Source organism: Montipora foliosa, chromosome 2, assembly GCF_036669935.1.
Source record: "Montipora foliosa isolate CH-2021 chromosome 2, ASM3666993v2, whole genome shotgun sequence".
In the NCBI taxonomy this organism is placed as follows: domain Eukaryota; kingdom Metazoa; phylum Cnidaria; class Anthozoa; order Scleractinia; family Acroporidae; genus Montipora; species Montipora foliosa.
The window spans coordinates 54,442,051-54,465,298 of NC_090870.1; the positions used below are offsets into that span (position 1 = coordinate 54,442,051).

The 23,248-nt window shown below is 39.9% G+C and overlaps 1 protein-coding gene across 1 annotated transcript in view; it reads right to left on the reverse strand.

Moving 5' to 3' along the window:
• The window catches only part of LOC137993574 (E3 ubiquitin-protein ligase LRSAM1-like), a 29,755-nt gene that overhangs the window by 2,488 nt on the left and 4,019 nt on the right, over positions 1 to 23,248 (reverse strand). The window contains exons 6-26 of the mRNA XM_068839513.1: positions 21,723 to 21,807; positions 19,599 to 19,723; positions 17,938 to 17,980; positions 17,793 to 17,840; positions 17,498 to 17,548; positions 16,464 to 16,531; positions 15,531 to 15,560; positions 13,230 to 13,352; positions 11,896 to 11,983; positions 11,758 to 11,809; positions 11,619 to 11,663; positions 10,462 to 10,532; positions 9,997 to 10,096; positions 9,372 to 9,459; positions 7,466 to 7,540; positions 6,932 to 7,012; positions 6,425 to 6,520; positions 6,218 to 6,316; positions 3,524 to 3,649; positions 2,760 to 2,870; positions 1,738 to 1,848 (exon numbers count right to left, since the gene is read on the reverse strand). Coding sequence (XP_068695614.1) covers positions 1,738 to 1,848; positions 2,760 to 2,870; positions 3,524 to 3,649; positions 6,218 to 6,316; positions 6,425 to 6,520; positions 6,932 to 7,012; positions 7,466 to 7,540; positions 9,372 to 9,459; positions 9,997 to 10,096; positions 10,462 to 10,532; positions 11,619 to 11,663; positions 11,758 to 11,809; positions 11,896 to 11,983; positions 13,230 to 13,352; positions 15,531 to 15,560; positions 16,464 to 16,531; positions 17,498 to 17,548; positions 17,793 to 17,840; positions 17,938 to 17,980; positions 19,599 to 19,723; positions 21,723 to 21,807 — 1,716 coding nt within the window. The remainder of the gene's footprint in view (positions 1 to 1,737; positions 1,849 to 2,759; positions 2,871 to 3,523; positions 3,650 to 6,217; positions 6,317 to 6,424; positions 6,521 to 6,931; positions 7,013 to 7,465; positions 7,541 to 9,371; positions 9,460 to 9,996; positions 10,097 to 10,461; positions 10,533 to 11,618; positions 11,664 to 11,757; positions 11,810 to 11,895; positions 11,984 to 13,229; positions 13,353 to 15,530; positions 15,561 to 16,463; positions 16,532 to 17,497; positions 17,549 to 17,792; positions 17,841 to 17,937; positions 17,981 to 19,598; positions 19,724 to 21,722; positions 21,808 to 23,248) is intronic.

The following is a 23,248-nucleotide window of genomic DNA, read 5'->3' on the forward strand; positions in this document are numbered from 1 at the left end:
GAAAGAGTCTTTTGGGAATTGACTCTATTATAACGCAAAACATGAGCCATAATTTGTTATTGTTCTGTGGACCAATATGGCCGTCTCACCAAGTGATTGAAAACTATCTATCTGAGCAAGTTACATCGTTTCCAAGGTTGCACTAAATTGACCGATTCAGCTAACTCAATGATGTACCCAATTCAAATCCTTTGGGAATAAAACGTTTTGTTCCAAGTATTTCCATATCATTTAAATGAGAATGCTACATTATCATGCAAATGTAACACACAAAGAACCTTAACCCGGAGAGATTTGAACTGGGTACAACATTGAGTTAGCGGAATCGATCTATTATTAAAGTGAAGGGAAATTAACAGTAAAGCATACACCTTATTCCAAAATAGCCGCCATTTTAGAATTCTTTTGTTTCCTTGCAAAATGGCCCTCTTGACCTCGCTTTGAAACGTAAAATTCAAAAGAATATTTAAGGAGGCTCAAAAGAGAATTCCTTTAAATTTGAAAGACAAACGTTTTAATTAATCTAAGCTAACATGCAAAAACTGAAAAAAAATCACCGTCCGGAAGCAGAGATATAAGCGAGTAAAGTTGCAAAATCAGGAAAAATAAGGGGGTTACAAGATCGGCATTTACTTATGCGTCACCCGCTCATTCGAGTGCACGCGCGAGTGAAGCTACAGGCCAACACAAACGGATTTAAATGACCATTAAACCGTGTGTCTACAATTTTCGTTGTTTTGGTGAATAGGAGATGTCTATTTATATTCCATATGTATAGAAATTAGAAGACAGGTGAGCGAAATCAGCGGTATTTGTTTATTTCTGGTCACCCACTTTGAATCGTGAGCTGACGCGAGCAGCTTTTAGAATTGCGTGTGTGGCTTACGCGCGCGCGCTCAGCGTAAAACCCTTTCGAGCCTCCTTAAACTCGAACCAGACCAAAAGGGCCAATTTACAATCAAACAAAAGAATACTAAAATGACAGCCATTTTGGAATAAGGTGTATACAAGGTTTTCCGTGAGCAGCCAAGTAGAGCAATCTACCGAACCCATGCGCGACACTTCCATACGTTTTACACAATACCAATACAGAGCTCCGAACCCTCATGGGACTGACCTACGTGAGAAAAAAGTCTTTGGGAGCTGAGATAATAGACAATTCGGCTAAGAACCACTCCCAACGGCTTTTCTTCACCCCTGATGAAGACACTGAAGGAGGCACTGCGGCCCAGTGATTAGGGCACTTGCTTTGAGATCAGGAGATACGGGTTCAAGACCCGCTCTGACCACTCGATGAGCTGCACTTGTGAGTACCCAACTGGTTTGCCTCCGGCGCGTTGGGATTCTAAAAAGTTGTTGTTCTATGTTCTATTCTGTCTTTTCGTTAACTGTGTTTCATTGGCCCTGAAAAGACCCTATGGGGAGTCGTCAATTGCACACATGCTCCGTGTCAAAACACTTTCAATTCCAAACCGGAGTAGCTACAAACTATGACAAACTGTTTACATTATATTCTTGGATTTCACATGACGTCACGGCCGCCATGTTGGTGTCCCCAAACAATGAAATGGCGGCCATGTTAGTGTGCCGATCCAATCCTCCGGGAATTGAACGCTGTTATTATGCTAACGTCTTCTTTTGTTTTCGTTGAAAAACATGGCTGTTGATCACGTGAATGAAACCCAAGAATACAATTGACAAGGTCAGTTTCCTGTAATGTCACGCAATCTGTCTTACCCTTCGATCCATGCATATCACGCATTCTGTGGTCATCTCACGGTTTTCGACAACAGGTGCAGAGGGGATACCGTTTGGTTGAGTTATAACAGGGCCTTGAGGTACTGGTGGCTATTAAAAAACAAGAAAAAGTATCCGATAAATAGCGATAAGTAAGGGGGGGGGGGGGGGGGGGTGGAGCTAACAGCTAGAATGACAACAAGAGATTTTAACTTCCTTTATCTTGTTCATCAAACTTAAAGAAGGTCATGATGTGAGACTGGTTTGAAAAGTTATTGTTGTTCACAGTACGTGAGGTTAACTGGAAAACTCGTTTTGTACTCAACCTTGTAAGAGTAGGCAAATCAGACCGTCGGAAATGTTGAGACTTCAAAACTAAGTAACATGATGATACAATTAAGAGGCACCGAAATACGAACGCATGCAGAGATAGTTGTAGAGAGTTCTCTAAGTTGCTCCGATTCGAAATCGCCTTTCGCGCACACCACAAATGAAACCGGGACCCCACGTAAAACGTCAAATGTTCTCTCTAAAAACCGCGCCGAATTTAGGCACTTTTGGACATGTTTGCAATCCCCGCGAAATCGAACTGAAATTGCAGATCGTCTCCACTAAGCCTTCGGAGATGATGCAGCGCGCGAAAAGAGTAAACCCGCCGGACTTCGAGAAAGTTGGGGTAGGGGCTGCGAAAGTTCTCGGGCAAATTTTGGATGACATAAAACGCTTTGTACTTACAAACGGAAATCGTTTCATGTCATGAAACTTTGCAGTTGTTTCTTTTTTTCTGGTCTTGAAAACACGTTCAAATATCAAATCTTCAGAATGTACAGATCTTAGTTTCACGAATTTGCTTTTTGGGGATTTTGAGAGACAGCCCTTGATGTCGCAGAAAACCAAAGATATAGAATGCGCATCCCCTCCAAAACTACTTAGCCAACTGTTTTAGACCTTTTTAGCGCAATGTTGGCCGCCATAACCAAGAGAGCTTTCAATATATATCATGTTGTGTCTACATTACAAACCTCAGGCCTCTCGATCTCCAGTTCCTTTTCTTTTGCTTTGACGTCGAAGCGGAGCCGCTCCTCAACAACCTTCAATATCGCTTTGCGGACGCCAACTTCATGGATTCCAATCTATAAGAAATAAAGTAATATTAAAGGATTTTATTATGTCATGATTATATCATTGCCAAAATGATGAACCTCCCGCTTGACTTCAACTAGTTTCCTTTCCCGCGCGGCTGATTACCTCAGCGGTATAATAAACATCTCACTAACCTCGTTTTCTCGGTCCAAACTGCAAACGCCAAACCAAACGCTCGCAACATTGCATACCTTTGACCACCCTGTCGCGATAAGTTGCGATATGTTGCAACATGTTGGATGACGTTGGATCAAATTTTTCGTGCAACATTTTGGATGTTGCATGATGTTGTACTCGTCTGGCCACGTTCACGCAACATTGGGCATGCGCGTTAGGTCCACTTCTTGCGAATCATGAACATTGACATGTTGCGTTGAAAATGATGGAAATGTTGCGTGCGCTTGGCCACCCCGTTTAACACATGTCGCAACATCATGCAACAATGTTGCAAGATGTTGCGTTGAAATGTTGCGAGCATTTGGCCAGGCCTCAAAATTTACGGATCCTCGTTTTCCTCGTTGATTTATCGCGCTTGGGCCATAAATCAACGGGATAAAACTCGGTCCGTAATTTTACAGTTCGGATCTCGAACTCGGTTAGTAAGCGGCTTAGTTTTTTTTCATTCCATCGTTTCAGCACTTACTTCCTTTAATTCCTGGTCTGTCATGGTTTTCATCATTTCCCATGTGATGCGATGACGAGCGAAATGCGCAGCGTAGTCCTGCGCATCTGCCTCGGCAAGTATGTCGAAAATAACACTGTCGCATTGCTGTTAAGATCAAAAGTATAACAAATTCAGAATGTTGGCAAATGATTACTACCCTCAATTTCTGGGGTTTTTTTAATACTTAAAATGTACTAAATCACGGAGAGTCGTGTGTTCAAATCCCATCTGGGGCTCGGGTTTTTCCGACTTCCCATTTGACGACGCATAGAATCTTTCATGTAAAATGTAAACGACGCTAATTTCTCCATCCCTTGAAATGAATTTTTCAATCACACGTTATACGTTCAACCTCGCGTTTCCTTTTCAAGATAAAAGTTTTGTCTCTTTTCTTTTTCCCACGTCTTAAGTTATGCAATACGATCCAGTACACTAACTAATAGGTGAGGAATGCTTAAGTCAATAAATTTCAAAAATTTAGTCTTTTGAATAAAATAAAAAGGGCTGGCGGCCTTGGTTTGAGTCTTTTAACGATAACAACGCGACATAGCTTCAGTAAGCAAAAGCAAAGAAAACTGTTGTGTTGTGGTCTGTCTTCTGTGGTGTATCATGGTTGGGAAGAGGGCCGCAAGTTAGAAACCTGTAACGGGTTACCGTATTTATTCGATTAAGCGCCCAGGGTGCTTATTTAATTTTTGGACTTTAGGGTGGGCGGTTATTCGAGGTGGGCGCTTATTCGAGGCTGGGCTCTTATTAAATGTTTACCATTTTCAGTAAGTAAAACGTTTATTTTGTAACAAAACAATATAAATTGTAACTGTTCATTGTTCGGTTTACGTATGCCCAGGTCTAACAACTCATTGTTCGGTCTTCGCAGAAGGGTCTCTAGCTATCATAATTCTCAATCAACTTCAATGTCATCGTCGCTCAGCGCAATAAGTGAACTTTCTGGTGCTACCTCCTCGACATCTGACAGCGTAACGTCAGCAAATGGGTCAGTCGCGCGAGAAGCTGTTAGGGCTTGCTGGTTGGATGCCAGGCGATTTTGTCCTTGGGGGTGGGCGCTTATTCGAGGCTGGGCGCTTATTAACTTTTTCTACCTTCAGGGTGGGCGCTTATTTGAGGTGGGCGCTTATTCGAGGTTGGGCGCTTAATCGAATGAATACGGTATTACGTCTCCCTCTCTAAACAAATAAAGATAAAGATAAAGATAAAGATAAAACTCTCTCTCTCTCTCGACGTTATTCTGAATCTCAATTTTCAGTTGTATCAACAAGGCCCGAACGGACGCAGATGAGCCCAAACCGTATGCCTTGTTCAGTTCTTGTTCTTGTCGCGATTGATTGATAGGACAAACATACGTGTCCTATTTACATTTTTGCAGTGGGCTCGGACATCAGCATACTAAGGGCGCCGATGGCAGCCGCTATCAGTCCATTTATGAGCCCACTGAACCCTCCCAACCCATGATGAGTGATGATGTAAGTGAGTGATGAAGATAGGCCACAACACCGGGAACCACGTCCCCTACTCTTTTCGAATAGTGTGTGGGTTCTTTAACGTCCCACAGTGTTATATGTGAACAAGGTTTGTGAGACGGGACCTCCGGTTTATTGTCCTTATCCGAGAAGACTTGAAAGTCTAATCATTTGCAGATGTCATTACAAAGACAGCACTTTCTCCTCAGTTATTTAAAGACCCTGAGTGTTGGTCCGGCCGGAGTTGAACTCACGACCTCCCGCGTGACAGCCCGGTGCTTGTGGGATACCACTCAATAACTGAGAGAGATTATTAGGATAACGACGTAACTTCATAAACTGTAGCCCGCCGTGAATGAATACACGGTGATCCATCTTTGGAAAAAGAGGTTAATGTCAGTCATTACCTGGCCTGGTTCGCGAATTTATTTTCAGTGACAAAAAAAAAATTGATCAAATCCCAATTGATCAGCCCAATTGTACATTGAACTGACTAAAAATCTGTGGAGGGGTTGTTAAAGTACCAGGGAAGGTCTAGGGAGGGGCAAAGGAATGAAGTTGGGACTATTTACAAGATCAACGTACTCTGGAAAGTCACCCGCTTAACAATTCCAAGAGACCACCGATCCACAACAAATGGCGACCGTGAGCCGCTTTCCACGAAATATACCAACACTATAGAAACGCACAACATACCAGTAAAGGAAAAAAGGGATACTGTTTTTGTCCCAACGTAACATTGCTCTTGTACAAAAATTTGGATTTATCAACGGAGTTGATAATGTAAATTGGCCACCGTACAGAGATTCTAAAAGCTGACGTTTCGAGCGTTAGCCCTTCGTCAGAGCGAATCTGACGAAGGGCTTCGCTCTGACGAAGGGCTAACGCTCGAAACGTCAGCTTTTAGAATCTCTGTACGGCGGCCAATTTACATTATCAACTCCGTTGATAAAACCAAATTTTTGTATACTACTTCCCCACCGACGCAGCACCACAGTTTCTTTAGAAACTACCCCTTCATTGCTCTTGTACCCTTTGCTTTTTCAAATCTTAGTATTCAAACGGATTCACACATCTTTATGAGGGTACGAACAATGAAAAATGTCAGACCGTTGAGGACGTCAGCATGTGTAAGTCTTCTAACGTCCAGTTTGTGTACGGAACTCGTGCGAAACAACAAGCAAAAAATGCGTACCTTTTCAAGTAATGAATTTGGTTTACTTTCCAGTAACCGCTGATATTGTATCAGCCAGTAATCCTCCACATCTGCCTCTCGCTTGTGCTCCATCTCAATCTGACAGAGAATCAAGCAGTGCATGCGTTAAGGCCTTCATTTCACAAAGATACACGTCTGATCTGCTTGACTTATGAAATGAGAAGGAAGGACAATTGGCTTACTGACCAGTCTCTTCATGAGTTCGTCCTCTCGTTTCTGTTGCTCACCGACTAGCTGAACCAGCAATCCAGTCAGAGCTTCTCTCTTGGACTCCAGCACCGTCTAAAACAGACAATGATGTATGTGCCCAGTCACCATTAGTCAGAAGACGGTCTAAGCCATCGAACCTGAGGTGGACTTTGAGTGAGAGCTTTTAGTTCCCCTCAAATAACCTGGCTTCGGGCTTCTATGCTGTGGTTAGCTCACTTACTCAGAACTATTTTTATCAGCTCGAACACATAGGTACAGACATAAACCACCTTCAAGTAAACTAGCTTCTAGCTGTCTCTGGATGTGTTGCGATAACAATCACTTGAAGGCCCTTCGAACTATTCCCGCCAAGTCGAACACATACTTACAGACTCAAACCACCTCACGGGCAAAGAGACAAAGGTACGAACCATGGGGGACGCCGGCGCGAAAGAAAAGCTATCTACCTAAAAAGGTGAAAACCTCACTAATGGCGCCACATACTCTCTCAACATCCTGTCGCTCTTCTCGCTTGCCCAATTCTGTTAAAGTCAACTTTGCTAGCTCATCTTGCAGCAATGAGATCTGTAAACAAACCAAATAATGAAACGTCTTAACGAAAAGATAGGAAGAGACAAGACTTGTAAATTTGATTCAAAAGCGTTCTTTTCCTTATAGACCCAACGAAGCACTGAATGGAGTGACCCATAAACATCTGGAAAATGCGTTTGCGATAACAGTTTAACAATCCTTGTCTATACCAAAATGGACATCAGATTTTACACAACCTTTATTTAACACCGGAAGTAATAAGAGTCCTATAGATTTTAGTCCGAGTCCGTTGTACGTTCCACTCGAACACATTTCACTGTGAGTGAGCTCACAGTGCGTGCGTTTCTTTAGAAACTACCCCTTCATTCACGAATAAATAGTTGATTGCCATGACGACTTCGTCATACAGAGTTTCATCAGATAAACGTTCTACTTTAACACCGCGGGGCTGTAGTTGCACTTGGACCACCATTAGGACTTTGTTACCTGACTTGTGATTCGACGATGCTTTGCATCAGTCTGAAGTTGCAGGGCTTGGATGGCTTCCATTTGTGCTCTTTCCTAATATCAAAAATGACAGAGAGATAATTTTAACACTAACAACAATCAAGGATTAGTGTTTTGTCATCGATGAGGCATTTGAAAGTAGTTGTGTATTTTGGGGGGAATCTTTTTATCTCCTTTTCTAGTACTTGCTCAGTAAAGAAGGTAGATAAGTATACAACTAAGGTATAGAAGTATTTTGACTGTTATCTTGTTGCTAATAATTTTATTAAAAACAATTATGAATTACATGTGTTACGTTGAGGAAATCGTATGAACGCAAGTGGCATGACGTGATTTATGGGCACGAGTGATGTTTTTAAAGTTCTCAAAATTGCACGAGCCGTACTTTCAAAACATCACGAGTGAACATAAATCATATGATTCTTTGTTTATTATATGCTCAACCAAAATGACTCCATCGCTTTGTTTCCGGAGAACCTTTGCTGGATAGCTAAACACCGTGACTCCCCAGAGTGTATAGGTATTAACGCCATCCAACAGGACTAGACTGCGGTGGCCAAACGGGAATCGGTGCTTTACCGTGTGCAAGCCGCACACTATCACATGATAACGAGGCCATGTACGCCACCCTGCCTTCCAGCCAGTCCAAGATGGCGTCCAAACGATGAAATCGTATGGCATCAGGATCGATACCCGAGGGACATCTTGCGGCACTGGAACGATTACGATGCGTTCTCCTTTGTCGAACGCAATAAGTACAATAAAATGTAGGTTTAGGTTCACACTGCAAGCGGGTTGACAATAGGAAGACCGCTGGTTTGAAGAAAAATGAACGAATCTTACAAAGTTACGATTCTAGACCCAACCTTTAGGTGACCTAAGGCTGACTCAAGAGTCCTTAGGGTTTAGATTGGCGTCCTTAGAAAAGCACTTCCTTGGGAAAGGAGACTAAGCGGTGAGTATCAAAAGCCTTAGATCACCTCTACTGAAGACACTAACAACAAGGGCGCTGTCGAAACGTTGGGTTTTTACATTCACTATCCTTCAAACCAGACAAGCTTCAAACAATGTCTGGCCCCAGTTGTTTAAAGGCCGGGAGACGGAGCCTCGAAAAGGCATTTAAGTTTAACGAATTAAAAATGAACCGGTAAAACCCGAGATCTCCATGGATGGTAGCCCGACTCTTAATTAATTAAGCCAACTGGTCGTTCAGGGCGACAACGTCCTATTTTGCCCAAGATCAATAATATACTTAATGGGGTTTGACCTTAAATTGATCACGAAGGTTTCAGAAACTGTGAGTTATCCACGATTATTAAATAGATACTGATGAAATACCAGGATTTCTCCTTTTACTAAAAAAGCATATCTTCACCGCGCACAGTGAACATATTTTTATCTTTCACACAAATGACCAGCTCCCAACGTCAAAGGCTTCATAGCTCAGTTGGTTAGAGCGTCGCACCGGTATCGCGACGTCACGGGTTCAAACCCCGTTGAAGTCCTGAAAATTTCAGGCTTCTTCACGCAATTGCAAAAATTGCGTTCATAACTGCGAGAATCATAGCTTCACTTGATTTCATATCCGCAGTTCATATATGATCCATTTCATATATCATTTCATTGTTGATTCATTCCTCTTGGGAACATTGGAACCTCCCAACGTCAGTGGCTTCATAGCTCAGTTGGTTAGAGCGTCGCACTTTATATCCCCGCGCGGCCATATGATATCCTCTATTTCTGTGCCGGTTTTCAAAGATTCAACGGTCCTAACCACCTCTTCAACCATCAAAGCCGTGCTCGCTCTTTGAGCTAGTCTCTGACTACAAAATAATTTAAATACTCCACAGGAATTCAACTCTCTTTCAATTTAATCACATCTTACTTCTTTGGAAATCTCAGAGATTAAGGCATCCCGGTCATCATATTGTTCATTCAAAATACCAAGTAAGCGCGCGTCGGCTTCCAAAGACCTATAGACATACAGATATGTATTATAGAGGGGAATTTAAATGCTTAAATGCTAACAGTGTTTCACGTCCCACAATGCTGATTCTGTGAATGCACTTAGCATTGAGGGTGAGGGTACAGGGATTGCGCAGTTGTGAGAGCACTTGCCTCCAACCAATGTGCCCTGGGGTCGATTCCCAGACACAGCGTCATATGTGGGTTGAGTCTGTTAGTTCTCTTTTCTGCTCCGAGAGATTTTTCCCCGGGTACTACGGTTTTCCCCCTCCTCAGAAACCAACATTTGCTTTGAATTGCGTTGATTTGCTGATTTCAGTTTACCGTGTCCCCAATCAGTGCTCCAGCGCTAGAGACTAGAGACTTAAATAAAGTTCCTTTCCTTTTCTTTTCCTTTTTTTTCCATTAATCTCACGGCGCAACATGGCCAACGTTTGAAAAAACGTACCCTCTCTCTTGTAGACGAATATACTCAAAAAGAAGGAAGACAGCACTTCACGCAAGCGAAGAATGTCGAAATTCAACTTCGTTCCTCTTGAACTTACTCATTTATCGCTTGACTAGCAGTTTTCTCTCTTGATCGTTCATACTCTCTAATGAGCCGGCCTTGACTTTCTTGGCTTTCCAAAAGTCGAGCCATGGAAGCTGTGAATAGAAAACTAAATCAGTCAAACTTCCCGTAGGTCTGTGTCGACTATATACATGTACTTGGATTTAGTATATATCTCTCAAAAGAAAAGTGTTTTTCAGGTGTCCTGCCGGGTTGATCACCTCAGTAAAGGCCCGGGCTTCAACATCCGTCCGATCTTGATGAACAGCGATGATGAAACCCTTTGTACCCCTCCCGCCTGTTGAATCGATGGATTCAACATTGAACCCACTATCATCAGCTGTTACAGCACGACAGTCTGGGGCCCAAACAAATAGTCTCACCGTTCACGTTAGGGAGAGGGGAAATGGCAGCAATTTCCTCCGTTTGTCTTGCATAACGATTTTTCTACTTTACTTACCCAATACTTCTTCTTTTTTCAGTTTATTAGCTTCTTCTTGTGTTATCTTGACGAGTTGATCTGTCCTCATTCTGAGAAAAAAAAGATTTACTTGTTTGTAACACAATTTCTGATTATGCTTTTTCTTTGGGTAATTAACAAATTGCCAGGCATTCGAGGAAGGATGTTGTGCGATCTTGAATAATAATCTACAGCACAGCTAAAAATGAGCACTGCGTATCAACGTCTCCAAATGCAATTTCAGCCAAAAGCTTTGGAAAGTAACAATGGACTGTCTCGTGAAGGCTCGAGTTTTCTCCTGACCTTACTGAACCATCGTCTATACAATCAATGCGTAGACCAAAGACCTAAAAATCCGCAGCTATATATCCATCATTCAAGCTTAATCGTCTCTGCTTTAGAAGCGAGTGTAGTCCGGGGCGAATTAGCTGGGGGCGATTTTTCCTCATGATACCTCACCCTCAAACGATCGGTAATCAGATATCATCCCAAACAAAACGGTACACAATTTGATTATTTCTTACGGTAACAAATGTGTTCATTTGCTACCCTTGCTATATTTAAAAAGTGAAAATGGTATAAATAAATTGGAATGAACAGTATCAAGTCCGAAGATTCGCATAATCCACATCGAATAGGACGGATAGGGTTTCAAGTGGTTAGCAAGATCAACAATACGGTCCTAAGATTGGGGAAGTTGAGAATAATCTCAACCTATGGATCGAAGCAAGGATGACAGTCACCTTGTTCCATTACAATCCTCCTTTTTTCTCAAGGAAATTACAGACTACAACAACACGATTTCGTGATATAAGGGAAAAGATAAGAATTATCTAATGCTATAAACACAAGGGCTGCTTTCCATTTGTTGGGAAATTCCGTGATATTCCAAGTATAGTGATCAACCAAAGGAAATTACGCTTACCACTAAAATAATGCGTTACCGCCCAAAGGTCCTCAAAAAGAACTTGGAAAGGAGGTCTCCTACAACCGAAATGAAAGGACTACCCCCATAACGTTAAACAACGCCCTAAACTTGCAGATGGCCTCATTGCCATGAAAGGCCAAGTTACTGAGCAAATAACTTTAACATCACGTGTTACCTGACCTTCCACAATATATTTTGGCTTTTTTGGTTGTCCAGACGAATCACCTACCTTTCTTGTTCCAGTTCATCTAAGATCATTTCTGTCTTCAGAGCCCTAAAAAAGAAACAAAAGAGATCACATCAAAATGTTTATCACTAATTCATCAACTAACCATTTGATTCAAGTGACATGGAAAGGTTTGTTCTACCTCTCATTGACTTGCAATATCATTGCCACCGTGTCATTGGCCAGCTGTTCATCTGCAAGTAACAAAATTTCAGGAACGGATGTGTTAATATGGAATCCGTTATAAAAAGCATTGTTCATTAATAGTTCCAAGACCTACCAGCTGCCATAGCTGACACCAGCTTTTGTCGTTCAAGATCTTGTTGTTGCTGTTGTAGATGGGTGCGGTCATCCATTTCAGCTTCAGCCTGCAAAGGACAAAATTTCAACAATTCATAATTCTGCAGAATCTCACCTTCAAGCACCAAGCGCCAAACTGCGTTTTGGTATCCATCAATCAAATTTCCGAACATAAGAGGGAAGATCGACTCCGTCTCCAGAAAGTGAATTAGAGTTTTGTTTAGTTCACAGCTCGAATAATCATGTTTTCATCGGCGTCAAGTTCGAATGTGCGAATGAACCATGGGAACCAAAGAGGCTGATTGGTACAATGTAGGTTATGTCACGCATCAATTGGTTTCGGCATCCATGGTTTCAGGTCAACTCTCTGGTTGGCATCAGAAGTTTGAGTGATGGATGCCAAAAAGCAGTTTGGCTGTTGGTGCTGGAAGATGAGATTCCAAAGGACTATGAAAATCCCAGCAAGTTTACGATACCCACTGCAAACACACTACATCTACCTATCAGATAGCCAATTTTGAAGGCAATTTGAAACGGACCTGTAACGGATGCTTGAGGTCTCAAATGAGGTCACAATTGGGGACCCAAAATGATGGTCGATCTGGGGTCCCAAATAAGGTTCCAATCCTTAGTAAGGCCCCAGTTACTAAACCCTTGGTTAACATACATGTAATTATCCAGACGAGTGTTTAAGTGTGCTATGTGAAAGATCCCAGGTCTAGCATGTGTCCTCCACATGTTCAACAGAGAAATTAATCACTCTTAAATTTCTCCAGACCATCAAAATATCATAATGCAGTCATCCAATTATGCACATACTTCGCTTTTAACTAGTGACCAGAAAAAGGGCAATTTTGGTTTAAATTCTTAAATACTTGGGTATTATTCAATTAAGGGAACCTCCGCTCCAGCAACAACAACAAAAACTATAAACCACAAGAAATAAGGTTTACAATAAAATTGTTACAAAATTTCTTCAAAAGAAAGAGTTTGCATCCGAAATAAAATATTTTCAGAATCTCTTATATTTGATTTGAAATTTTCAATTTTCCAGGCCTCATCAACTTAAAAAATTATTGCCTGTTATGTTTGCCCTATTTCTTTGTGGTAGAAATTATTTTTTCCATGATTACAAAAACTTTCTTGGGAAAAACCCCAAATAAATTTGATTGCAAACCCACCAGTTTACAGTAATTCTTTGGTAGGAATGGAGAGCTCCCAGGACAAAACCCACATTTTTTTCCCTTTCTTCTCAAATATACACCCAGTGACCATGTATTAAAGATTATGTAAAAACAGTGTTACAGTACTTACAATTCGTATTTTGTCCACCAGATCAATACGGTGTTTAGATGCTGCAGCAGCCAATGCTTGGTGCTCTAACTCTGTTTCTTGAATCTGCCTTTCCAGTTCTACCATTTGCTTTCTTCTTTTCTCCTAAGAATTAGCCAAACATGTAAGCTGCATTAGGCATTGAATCACAAAATAACTTTCCAAACCACTACACAGCATGGCACAGCACAGCACGTAGCCTGCCAGCAGGCTCTTTTGTAGGTGTCATGCAAGCAGCAAGCAGCAAAGACACAAAGGGCCTGCTCACAGGCTACACAGCACGTCTTATGCTGTCATTTAACCCCACACATGCAGTAGTAGTAGTAGCACATCAATAGGCACATCTGCTATTGAACAAACCAACAGCAAACTTTGTACAATAATTTGTCCATTATAAATTTTCAAACATTGCTGCCCAAACCTTAATCATGAGCAGCTCAAAAAGTTCACACTTCTTATACATTACCTGCCCTAAAGAAGCAAAGACCGCGGCTAGTCCCATTTTGTACATTAAATATTATAATACATTGTTACACATAAATTTCTAATTCAAGGAAGTAGCAAAGACCTCAATAAACTTGTGACGATCAGGAATTGCACAAGATTCCATGGTACTAAACGGAAATCAACCATCATTGTCTTTTTGAAAAACGTGTACAGAACAAAAACGTATTTCACTGAATTTTCAAGCAGTTGTGACTGGTTCACTTATGCAAGCAATTAGAAACTGGCCAAATTTTGATATCTAACTGACAAGAAGTGTCCTCTTAAGTCTGTGCATTTGCTATTGGTTTCTACCAATAAGGTAAATGTGAAGGTTAGAGTTATTTTGAGGTCAGGGTTAAATGAAGTTTCTTATCTTTACTTCAGTAGAATAGTTTCGGATACACTTTGTGACATTAATTGTGAAGTTGAAGTTAGGGGGAAGAGCTTGAGGGGTCACTTCTTCATGCTTATACTGCAGGGTTCGAGGTAGATTTTGTATATGAAATTCCAGGAGTATTCAAGGAGTTTTCAAGAACCAGAAATTGAGTTTTCAAGGAGTGCTTGTAAGGAGATTTCTTTGGCATACATCATGTTTCAGTGTTTTCTTTGCTGAAAAAACCTACATTGATATTCTTTCCCACATCCTGGAAGTTAAGTGCACGCACAGGCATTTTAATTTTTGCATTAATCTTTCCCCAAATAGTCAATTTGCTCAATTTTTGAGATGTCTTCAACTTAGTGTGATCTTCATTTTCTCTTGACATGATGCAATCTCTACATCTTTCACCTAAGCAAATATTCAAGGAGTTTTCAAGCTGTTTCCCACAAAATCATTTTTTTGAAGGGCTTTTCAAGCGCCCTTGAAGTCTAAACTTAAATTCTTGGGTTTTTCAAGGACTTCAAGGAGTAGCACGAACCCTGTTACTAGTTTGCATTTAATTACAAGAAAATATGCTATTATATGCAAATTCACCAATGAATCGAGACTTTACCACAGTAAATGTGTGAATCCTTGTGAATGTGGTAAAGTCTGCATTGGCAAGATGAGAAGTTCGATGCAGCAGAGGATAAAAGAACACAAGAGGGGTACATGTATTTTGACCTCTGGCTGACACCCACTTTGGAATGAGGTAAAATTTATTGATCAACACCCACACTGGTACACCCCAAGAGTGAAGGTAACCATCCACATAAGGCTTCACCTTGGATAGTAACATCAACAGGGAAAACAGATTCTAGTTTCCTGCAGTGTGGATACCAAGGATCAAGAAACATGACAAGAGAATGGTACATCAACAAAGCTCCAAGGGAACAATTTCAAATCAGACCTCTTGAGAAACTACTCAGAGGAACAATAAGGATCAAAGTCCTCCAATCATAGCCAACCACGTTGCTACATTTTGTAGAGCATAACCAGTCAATTTTATCAACTGAAGAAGACCAACAGTTCAGCAGTCAAAACTTTGCGATTCACAAACTAAGTGACTACATCACGTGACAAACGATAATGCACTTTATTATTATGTGACATTCACAATTACAGTGATTTAGATCAAACTGGTATCACATGTGAAAAAAGGTCAAATCTAAACACCCTGGTGGGCCATATAGAAAGCCAGTATTAAATTATGTAAACTTAAGTGCCTTAATTCCCGCAATAATGAGGTAAAACCATGGTGTGTTATGATGGCAATTGTGACAATAAGAATGTTAACAAAAGAAAAATGGAAAATCAAATGCTGTAAAACTAACAGGATATTTTAAAACTTAAACCAAATCAAAAACCAACATGCAAACCTTTTCTGCTTCATGTAATGATAATGTATTCTGAAACAAAAGTTGTGAAATGTAAAACCAAATGAAACATAAAATGTCAATTGAAGGGTTTTCATCACTGAATGTGTGCTGCACAAAAATGAAGGCCAATAGCGAAGCGCGCGGGTGACGTCATAACTCAGACAAACTCAGACAAACAAAACGAAATGGTGGAAAATTTGACGCTTTTTCAAGTGTGAAAGCAAGTGTTGGTAAAACAATTTTTAAATCGAAACTTTGGCCTTCGTTTTCCTCCTATTTCTCTCAGAACAGGCTAACGTTGTCTGACTCTCGCTGGTTTCGATAATTTGCATTCTATTTTTAGAATTGGCACGCTTCATTATTAGCGAGTACATGTGAATGCAACATGACTTGCAAGACTTTCTAAAATACACTTAAACCGGCAAAATTATGAAGACCAGTGTACAAAACTTCCAGAAGCTAAAAATATAATATCTTCCTTGATGTAACATTTCTTTCATTTGCTCCATTCATTTTTTTTTAGCATCTTTCTCGTTACCATATGTTAAGTCTAAGTGATGAAAATTAATCATTTTGTATTTGTATGCAACGTGAAGCTACAGGACTGGTACAGTCTCAGTCACAACTGTTGTAACACAGATGAAAATTTGCCCCTCTTCCTCTTTAATGTTGATGTTCAATAATAAGAGTTTGAGTGCAAAAATCAACTGGTAAAGGCCACAATGAAGGAGGGTGGAGGCTCATGAGTACATTATTGATAGCTTGGATGTGATTTACGTTACGTGCTGTTCTTAGACTAGTGAAGTGTTACAACTATTTATGACCAAAGTTGTAGCATCACAGCTGAAGACCCAAAATTTAAAATAGCTGGTGCAGTGAACTTGGAAAATGAATGGTTTGATTGATAAGCCAAAGAGAGAGTCCTATACTTACAGCTACCAGATCATCTACTGGTGTGGGACCCCACATTTTGTTAGAAATGGGTTCATTTCCAACAGGTTCTGAAACAAACACATGGTATAAGAGAATCTGATATAGCAAAAAGTAATCATCCCTCGAAACAACTTAGCTATAAGTATTACTGACAGCAGAAAATCATCAATGCTCTTGCCTACTTACATGTACTAACAAATGAACACTATTCAATAATTTCTACACCACTGCTTAATATATAATCTTATAACATGACTGTACACATTTCACAGCTTTACTTCAATTTTACGATTAACTATTATACATTTTGAACTGGCTTCTGTCAAATTACAACTGCCAACATGTTGGATGAATTAGTTGTGAATGAGCTTCTCACTTCTGTGTGCAAGGTTGTGGGGTTTAAACTCCATCTCAACCAAAACTCAGGGTCATTATAAATACCTGTCTAGTGAGAATAAGGTGCCAACCTTTGTAATAACATCATTCTGCAAATTATGTTAGGACAATTGAACCAAAGGCCCCATGTCACTACCCTTTAATGTTCTTAGCCCAATGGGATGTTAAAAACCCTGATATCATTTTTAAAGAGTAGGGCATGGAGATGGTATATCACAGTTGGAAGGGTCAATGCTCACAGATACCAGCTATAACAAGTTACTACAATCCAAGGATGAAATAACGATATCGTATACTAAAAGTATTAAAATGTATGCATATTAAATGAAATGTTGACAGTAGCCCTTTTCACGGTTAGTTTCTCTCATTTGCATTACAATGTAATCTAACGTGGGTGGGAGGCAATTTTGGGTTAAAACTACAAAATAGCCCGAAATTGCCTCACACACATGCTAGATTGTATTGTAATGCAAATGAGAAAATCTAACCGTGAAAAGGGCTATTGAACCCAATGGGAACTCAACCGAAAAATCCAAGCCCCAGATGGGATTCAAACCCATGACATGAAATGTGACAACTGTTTTTCCCATGATACCCCACATTATGCTACAGTAGGTAAGCCTTTTTCTTCTACAAACCTACAACACTCAAAATGTGCCTTGACGGAGGAACATACTCAATTCCAGCCACTGAAAAATAAAAAAAATTAAGGCACAAAAGTATGTATGGTAATCACATTTCAATCTTTGTTTCTGAGCAAGATAAAGTGGCAAAATATTAACTTCTGTATATTATACTCATTTTGTAACATTACTGGAAGACAGAATGTTACTCAGACACAAATCACATCCAACCAGCCTCCCTTTGTTATTCATCAAAACCCAGACCTTCCCAGGATAGCTGCATGGAAAGCAGCAATAGGATTCCACATACCTTTACAGAGATATTTCACAATTGAGGCTGTGCCTTCAATTACTACATCTGTAGAAAAAACAAAGCTCTTAAGTTAATAACAATCATGCAATGACAATGTTCAATGCCATTTTCTTCTGAAAACAATCCCCAGCCATGCATGTACCTTTAGGGGGGAAAGTGATGCGATCTGTATCAAGAACAATGGTCTGCAAGACATAAAAAAATACAAGATCAAAAGACAAAGTTCCTGACAGTGTTTGGGATAATAATAATAATAATAATAACAATAATAATAATAATAATAATAATAATAATAATAATAATAATAATAATAACAGACCGATGGAGTAGCTATGGGGTCTCCCCTTGGACCCCTTTTGGCTAATGTATTTAATATGTGCTCTTAATTGAAGGGTCCCTAAAAAGTCAAGAAAACTCCCAGAATTTTACAGCTGCTACGTAGACGACACTCTAGTCAGGATGCCGGATCTGGCAGCGGTTACACAATTTTTGGATACTCTGAACCACGCCCATAGCGCCATGAGCTTCACTATGGAGGTAGAGAAAGATGGGATGCTCCCTTTCCTTGGGGTGCAGCTTTTAAATCGCGCACCATGTGTTGAAACAAAGGTTTACGTTAAGCCGACAAACATAGGGCTACTCCTGCACTATCATAGCCATGTGGACAGCCGCTACAAACATGGCTTGCTTGTCACTATGCTTGATCGTGCGCACCGGCTATCATCATCTTGGGCGCATTTTTCAGAAGAGTGTGAACGTCTGAGAGAAGTTTTCCGTAAGCTGAGGTATCCAAATCACCTTATTGATTCCGTCATCAAAAGGTTTATCACCTCGAGAGTCGCAGTGGACCAGCCTAAACAGCATACTGATGATGCCATCCGGATAGTTATCCCCTAAAAAGATCAGGATGCTGCAGTGTCTGTCAAACGACAACTTAGAGATCTTAGCAGCAAGGTGCAAAAGACCATTCAACCCGTGTTTACCAGCCGCAAGCTTAAACAAGATCTAAGCTTGCGTGAGCCCAAGCCTAACATCATAACCCAGCAATGCGTTGTTTATTTGTTCAAGTGTGACCTGTGCGATGCAGGTTATGTCGGGTACACAAAGGGCCACCTTCACACGCGCGTTGAGGGACACCGTCAAAAGGCGTCATCTATTTACAGACATTATTGCAAAGAACATAACACTGCTGTTCCGAACAATTTCTTAGCACGCTTCAATGCAATCAAGAAATGCACGAACAAATTTGACTGCCTTGTTAATGAAATGCTGTGTATTCAATATCTTAAACCAGCATTGAATGTACAGTCGGATTCTCTTCGTGCTAAAGTATTCATGTAATTAGCTTGGCACTCTTATATGCAAATTCTTTTCAACTTAGCCTTTTCACAAACCGCATTTTATCTTTGTAACCTTGATAATGGCGCAAGATGCACCGAAACATCGGTTTCTGTCACTTATATTTCTTGTTTAAATAATAATAATAATAATAATAATAATAATAATAATAACATCAGTAAAGTCTTAAAATGTAATGAGGTGCAGATGGCCCAGTTGTGGGATGAAGGAGGAAAACCGGAGTACCCGGGAAAAAACCCTTGGAGTCAGACTGAGATCGACTGAAACTCAGCACAAATATATGACCCGAGGCCAGGCTTGAACCTCGGTCACAAAGGTTGGAGGCATGATTGATAACCGCTAAACCACCCTGACTCCCCCTTTTGGATCAACCTCATTTGAATTAGCAGTATTGTAAACAAGTACTTCCACTTTTATACACTGAATGAAGCCAGAACTTTTTACCTCCAACGTTCTCACATGAGCCAGAGTTGGTGGTACTCCTTTGAGGTTGCTGTTTTCTGAGACGTTAAGCGTCCTCAAACTCTTCAAATTTCCAATTTCAGCTGGTAGCGAATGAAGGTCATTACCTAAAACCCAAAGGTTAACAGTAAGGTCAAACACCCTTCAAAAAAACAGTGTGGCCTTTGGCACATTTCCAACAAATGTTCCCTTCCCATTTTTCAGAATCTCACCTTTAAGACTAAAATTTCACTTATGTCCATGATTAAACCTAATTACTGTAAGCACACTCAATTTTGACATCCAACATAAAGCGTCCCTTTACATTAAGTCTAAGCATTTGCTACCTATTTCCAAGAATAAGGCAAGGGTAAACAGCCCAGTCAAAATGTGCCGGCAGCTGGCTATTTCGCCGCCTACAACTAAATATCTGCCGCTTACTTCACACTTGCCGGACTTGTATTCAGGAAGAGGTTGTTTTGAGTTGTTGTTCATCACTGTAAAGTACAAATTATACTTATAAAGTATTATCATTTTTCTTACTATGTTGTCCCTTTAATCACTACGTTTCGACTGCGTACTTCTAGCCTTCATCGTTTCTCAGGCTAAAAGATCTCTTCTAAACTTCTAGTTCAAATTGTAACTAAAAAATACATCACGTAACCCCGAGCTGCACACAATCGCTTCTGCTGGTCACCGTTGTTGCAAGTACAAACAAGATGGCATCCAAACAATCTTATGACGTTTACACAGGGACTCCGCAAATTTCTAAATTTTTTCGTACGGTATCAGACGTGTATGTAGCCCCGGAAACCCATAGCTTTGCATTGAGATAATATATTGCTCATGACAAACGATTTGAAGAGCTTAATTGAAATCGATTGAAATTTTAATTGTTTCTCACTTTCACAGTTGAGAAGTACTTGCTTGTACTATAGTTATGCTTTTTTCCAATTCTTTATTACTGTTATCTTAATGATATCTAGTAAGGGTTCAGTTTACCCTAAAATGCACCAGATGCAACCATTTAAGCCAATAGTTTCAATTGAAATTACTATAGCCAGCTTGCCTACTACTCAAAAACATTTTGACTGGGCTGGGTAAAGTTTAGTGTCATTTTTACGCTAGGGAAAATGCAGCTGTTTATTTTTACTTGAGGAGTAGCACTTTCTGATGTTAATAATAATAATAATAACAACAATAACAATAACAATAATAATATTGTTGTACCCACCCATTCCCTAGCAGCTCCTTCACAATACATGAATAATCTACTGACATTGTGAATCTTAAACAGGAAATTTGAGGGAAAACAGGGCACTTATGTCAAGAATTGTTATTGGTTAAACACAGATCCAATCAAACAATATGGTCATGATAACAAACAGAGTTTAGTTTAGTTCAGAGATGAAGAAATGCATCAAGAAAATTAATGGTGAAATGAGTTTGAAAAAATCAATTTTTTTTATTTCAGGGGTGAAATTTGAGCCTACAATGGAGCAAAGTCTTTAAAAGATTCAGAGTCGTTTTAATCCAGGAGATTTGATGACCTGTACAGGAGACCAGAAGATTTGCTCCGTATCCGGGAGACTCCCAGATAAACCAGGAGAGTTGGCACGTATGTTTGTCTCTTAGATTTGGTTCTGAAAGCCAAGGCAGAAGATGCAGAGAGTTGAGCCAGAATCACCCCAAAGGTACCACATTGTCCTGGTTTATTGAGGACTGTCGTAGTTAGACATCAGTAAACAAATCTCAAACTTGGATGAGTGGAATTGAAACGTTATGAAGCACAAGACAGCAACAATCAACCAAGAAATGGGCCGACTGCCCAACTTGTTACTTAATGAGTAACCTTTATAATGTTTCTCCCAAATAGCACAACCCATCAGCAACTTTGGTTCTCATAAAAAGAAACTTGATGCTCATCTCTTAAAATTGCTAAATATGGAAGCCAAAAGGTAAACGTTTTCAATTGTGAGTCGCATTGAAGATGAGATTCTGAAAAATTATGTAAGAAAAGTGCAACCATGTCACTCACTCTCCACCTTTTTTTACCATTTGAGTTATTACTGCTAACCTGGGACTATTAAAATATTGCACCACTAACAGATTTAAGCAAAAAATTACCTTGAAGATTTAAAGTTTGTAGTGTATGCAGGTTCCCAATTGCTGAAGGAAGAGCTTTGAGTTTATTGTTCTTAACATTCAAAACCTGAAAAATATCATGACTATATCATTCATCACTACTTGTAACCAATCACAAGGATCAATCCATTTGTATAATGAGCCAAATACAATCCAATTTAATCCAAGGGCATGTACTTCCAAAACTTAAGACTACATCACCTGTAAATTGGTTTGATCACATCAACAATTATTTTTCCCCTACTTCACTTTGTTATTTTTTATTATGTCATCCCATTATCAGATCATTAAATTTTTTTTGCCTATTGTTGACATTGGTGACCAGCACCATAACATTAGGATTGAATGATATGTAAAACTTTTTTGAAAAGGCATTGGCCAGGGATTTTTAAAATAGTGGTACTTGAATGAGTAGGGACAGAATATCTAAGATTTTGCACCAAATGGTGGATCTACATGTGCAGTTGACTCCCGATAAACTCGAACCCTCACTAACTCAAACCAAAATTATTGATTTCCCCTGAATTTCCGTCGTACAGTTACTGCAATTTTACTCTCGGTACCTCAAACCTCCCACTAACTCCAACCAAAACATTTTTTTTTTCATTACACAAAATAAGTCAGTCAAGTTCAGGTTTCAGGTTAACTTCAGTGTCTGTATCTTCATAAATTGCTGCTCAACTCCTTAATCCCAAACTACCGGATAATTCATTGTGACAAACCTTTTACAATTTCCGTTGAAGGTTCGAGTTAACAGAAGTTGACTGTATAATTTAATAAAGGCCAGCTTACATGATACGATTTGTCACCCCAACTTTATCAGAACACAAATTGTATGTGTATTTTGACACCCAAGTTGCAACTGATTGATGATAGCAAAAGTGAGCCAGATTCAGAAAGTCTGTTGCAGTGCAATGGAGTTTAGTCAAGTTGGGACCACACTTGAAAGAAGCCTGTGTGTTAATCAGAATTTTGAGAATAGGGCATGCGTGCAAGATAGAAGCAATCAAAATGGCACAGATCAGAACACATACGAGTAGTGCATTAATCCCTTGCTATCATAGGTGAAAAGGTTCAAAGGTCCAGGTGATCTAAGAACAGACCCAATTGTGTAAAACAGACAAAAGAACAAGTGGGAAAGGAAAATTTATTTCATTTTGTGTCTTGACTGTATGCAGGTTTTTTCTAGTTATACAATGTAGTTGTCGTAAGTTTATCCTCAGGGAGTTACAGGATTTTGTGTGGCCGGGACCAAAAAATTATTACAATGGTAATACGTGTACAACCAAACGAAGTAATTTTTAATAAAGCACCATAGACAAAATAAGAAGTAAAGCAGGCAATAGAAAAAGAAATCTTTGCAAGACAGTGTATAATCAGCTGCTAAATCCCTGGTCCAAATTTAGTGCCATTTTTGACAGTAACTGTTGTCATTAGCATGTACATGTAAGACCACCCAGATGCACAATAACCAGTGAAAATTGTTGAATTAGAAAATAATATGACAC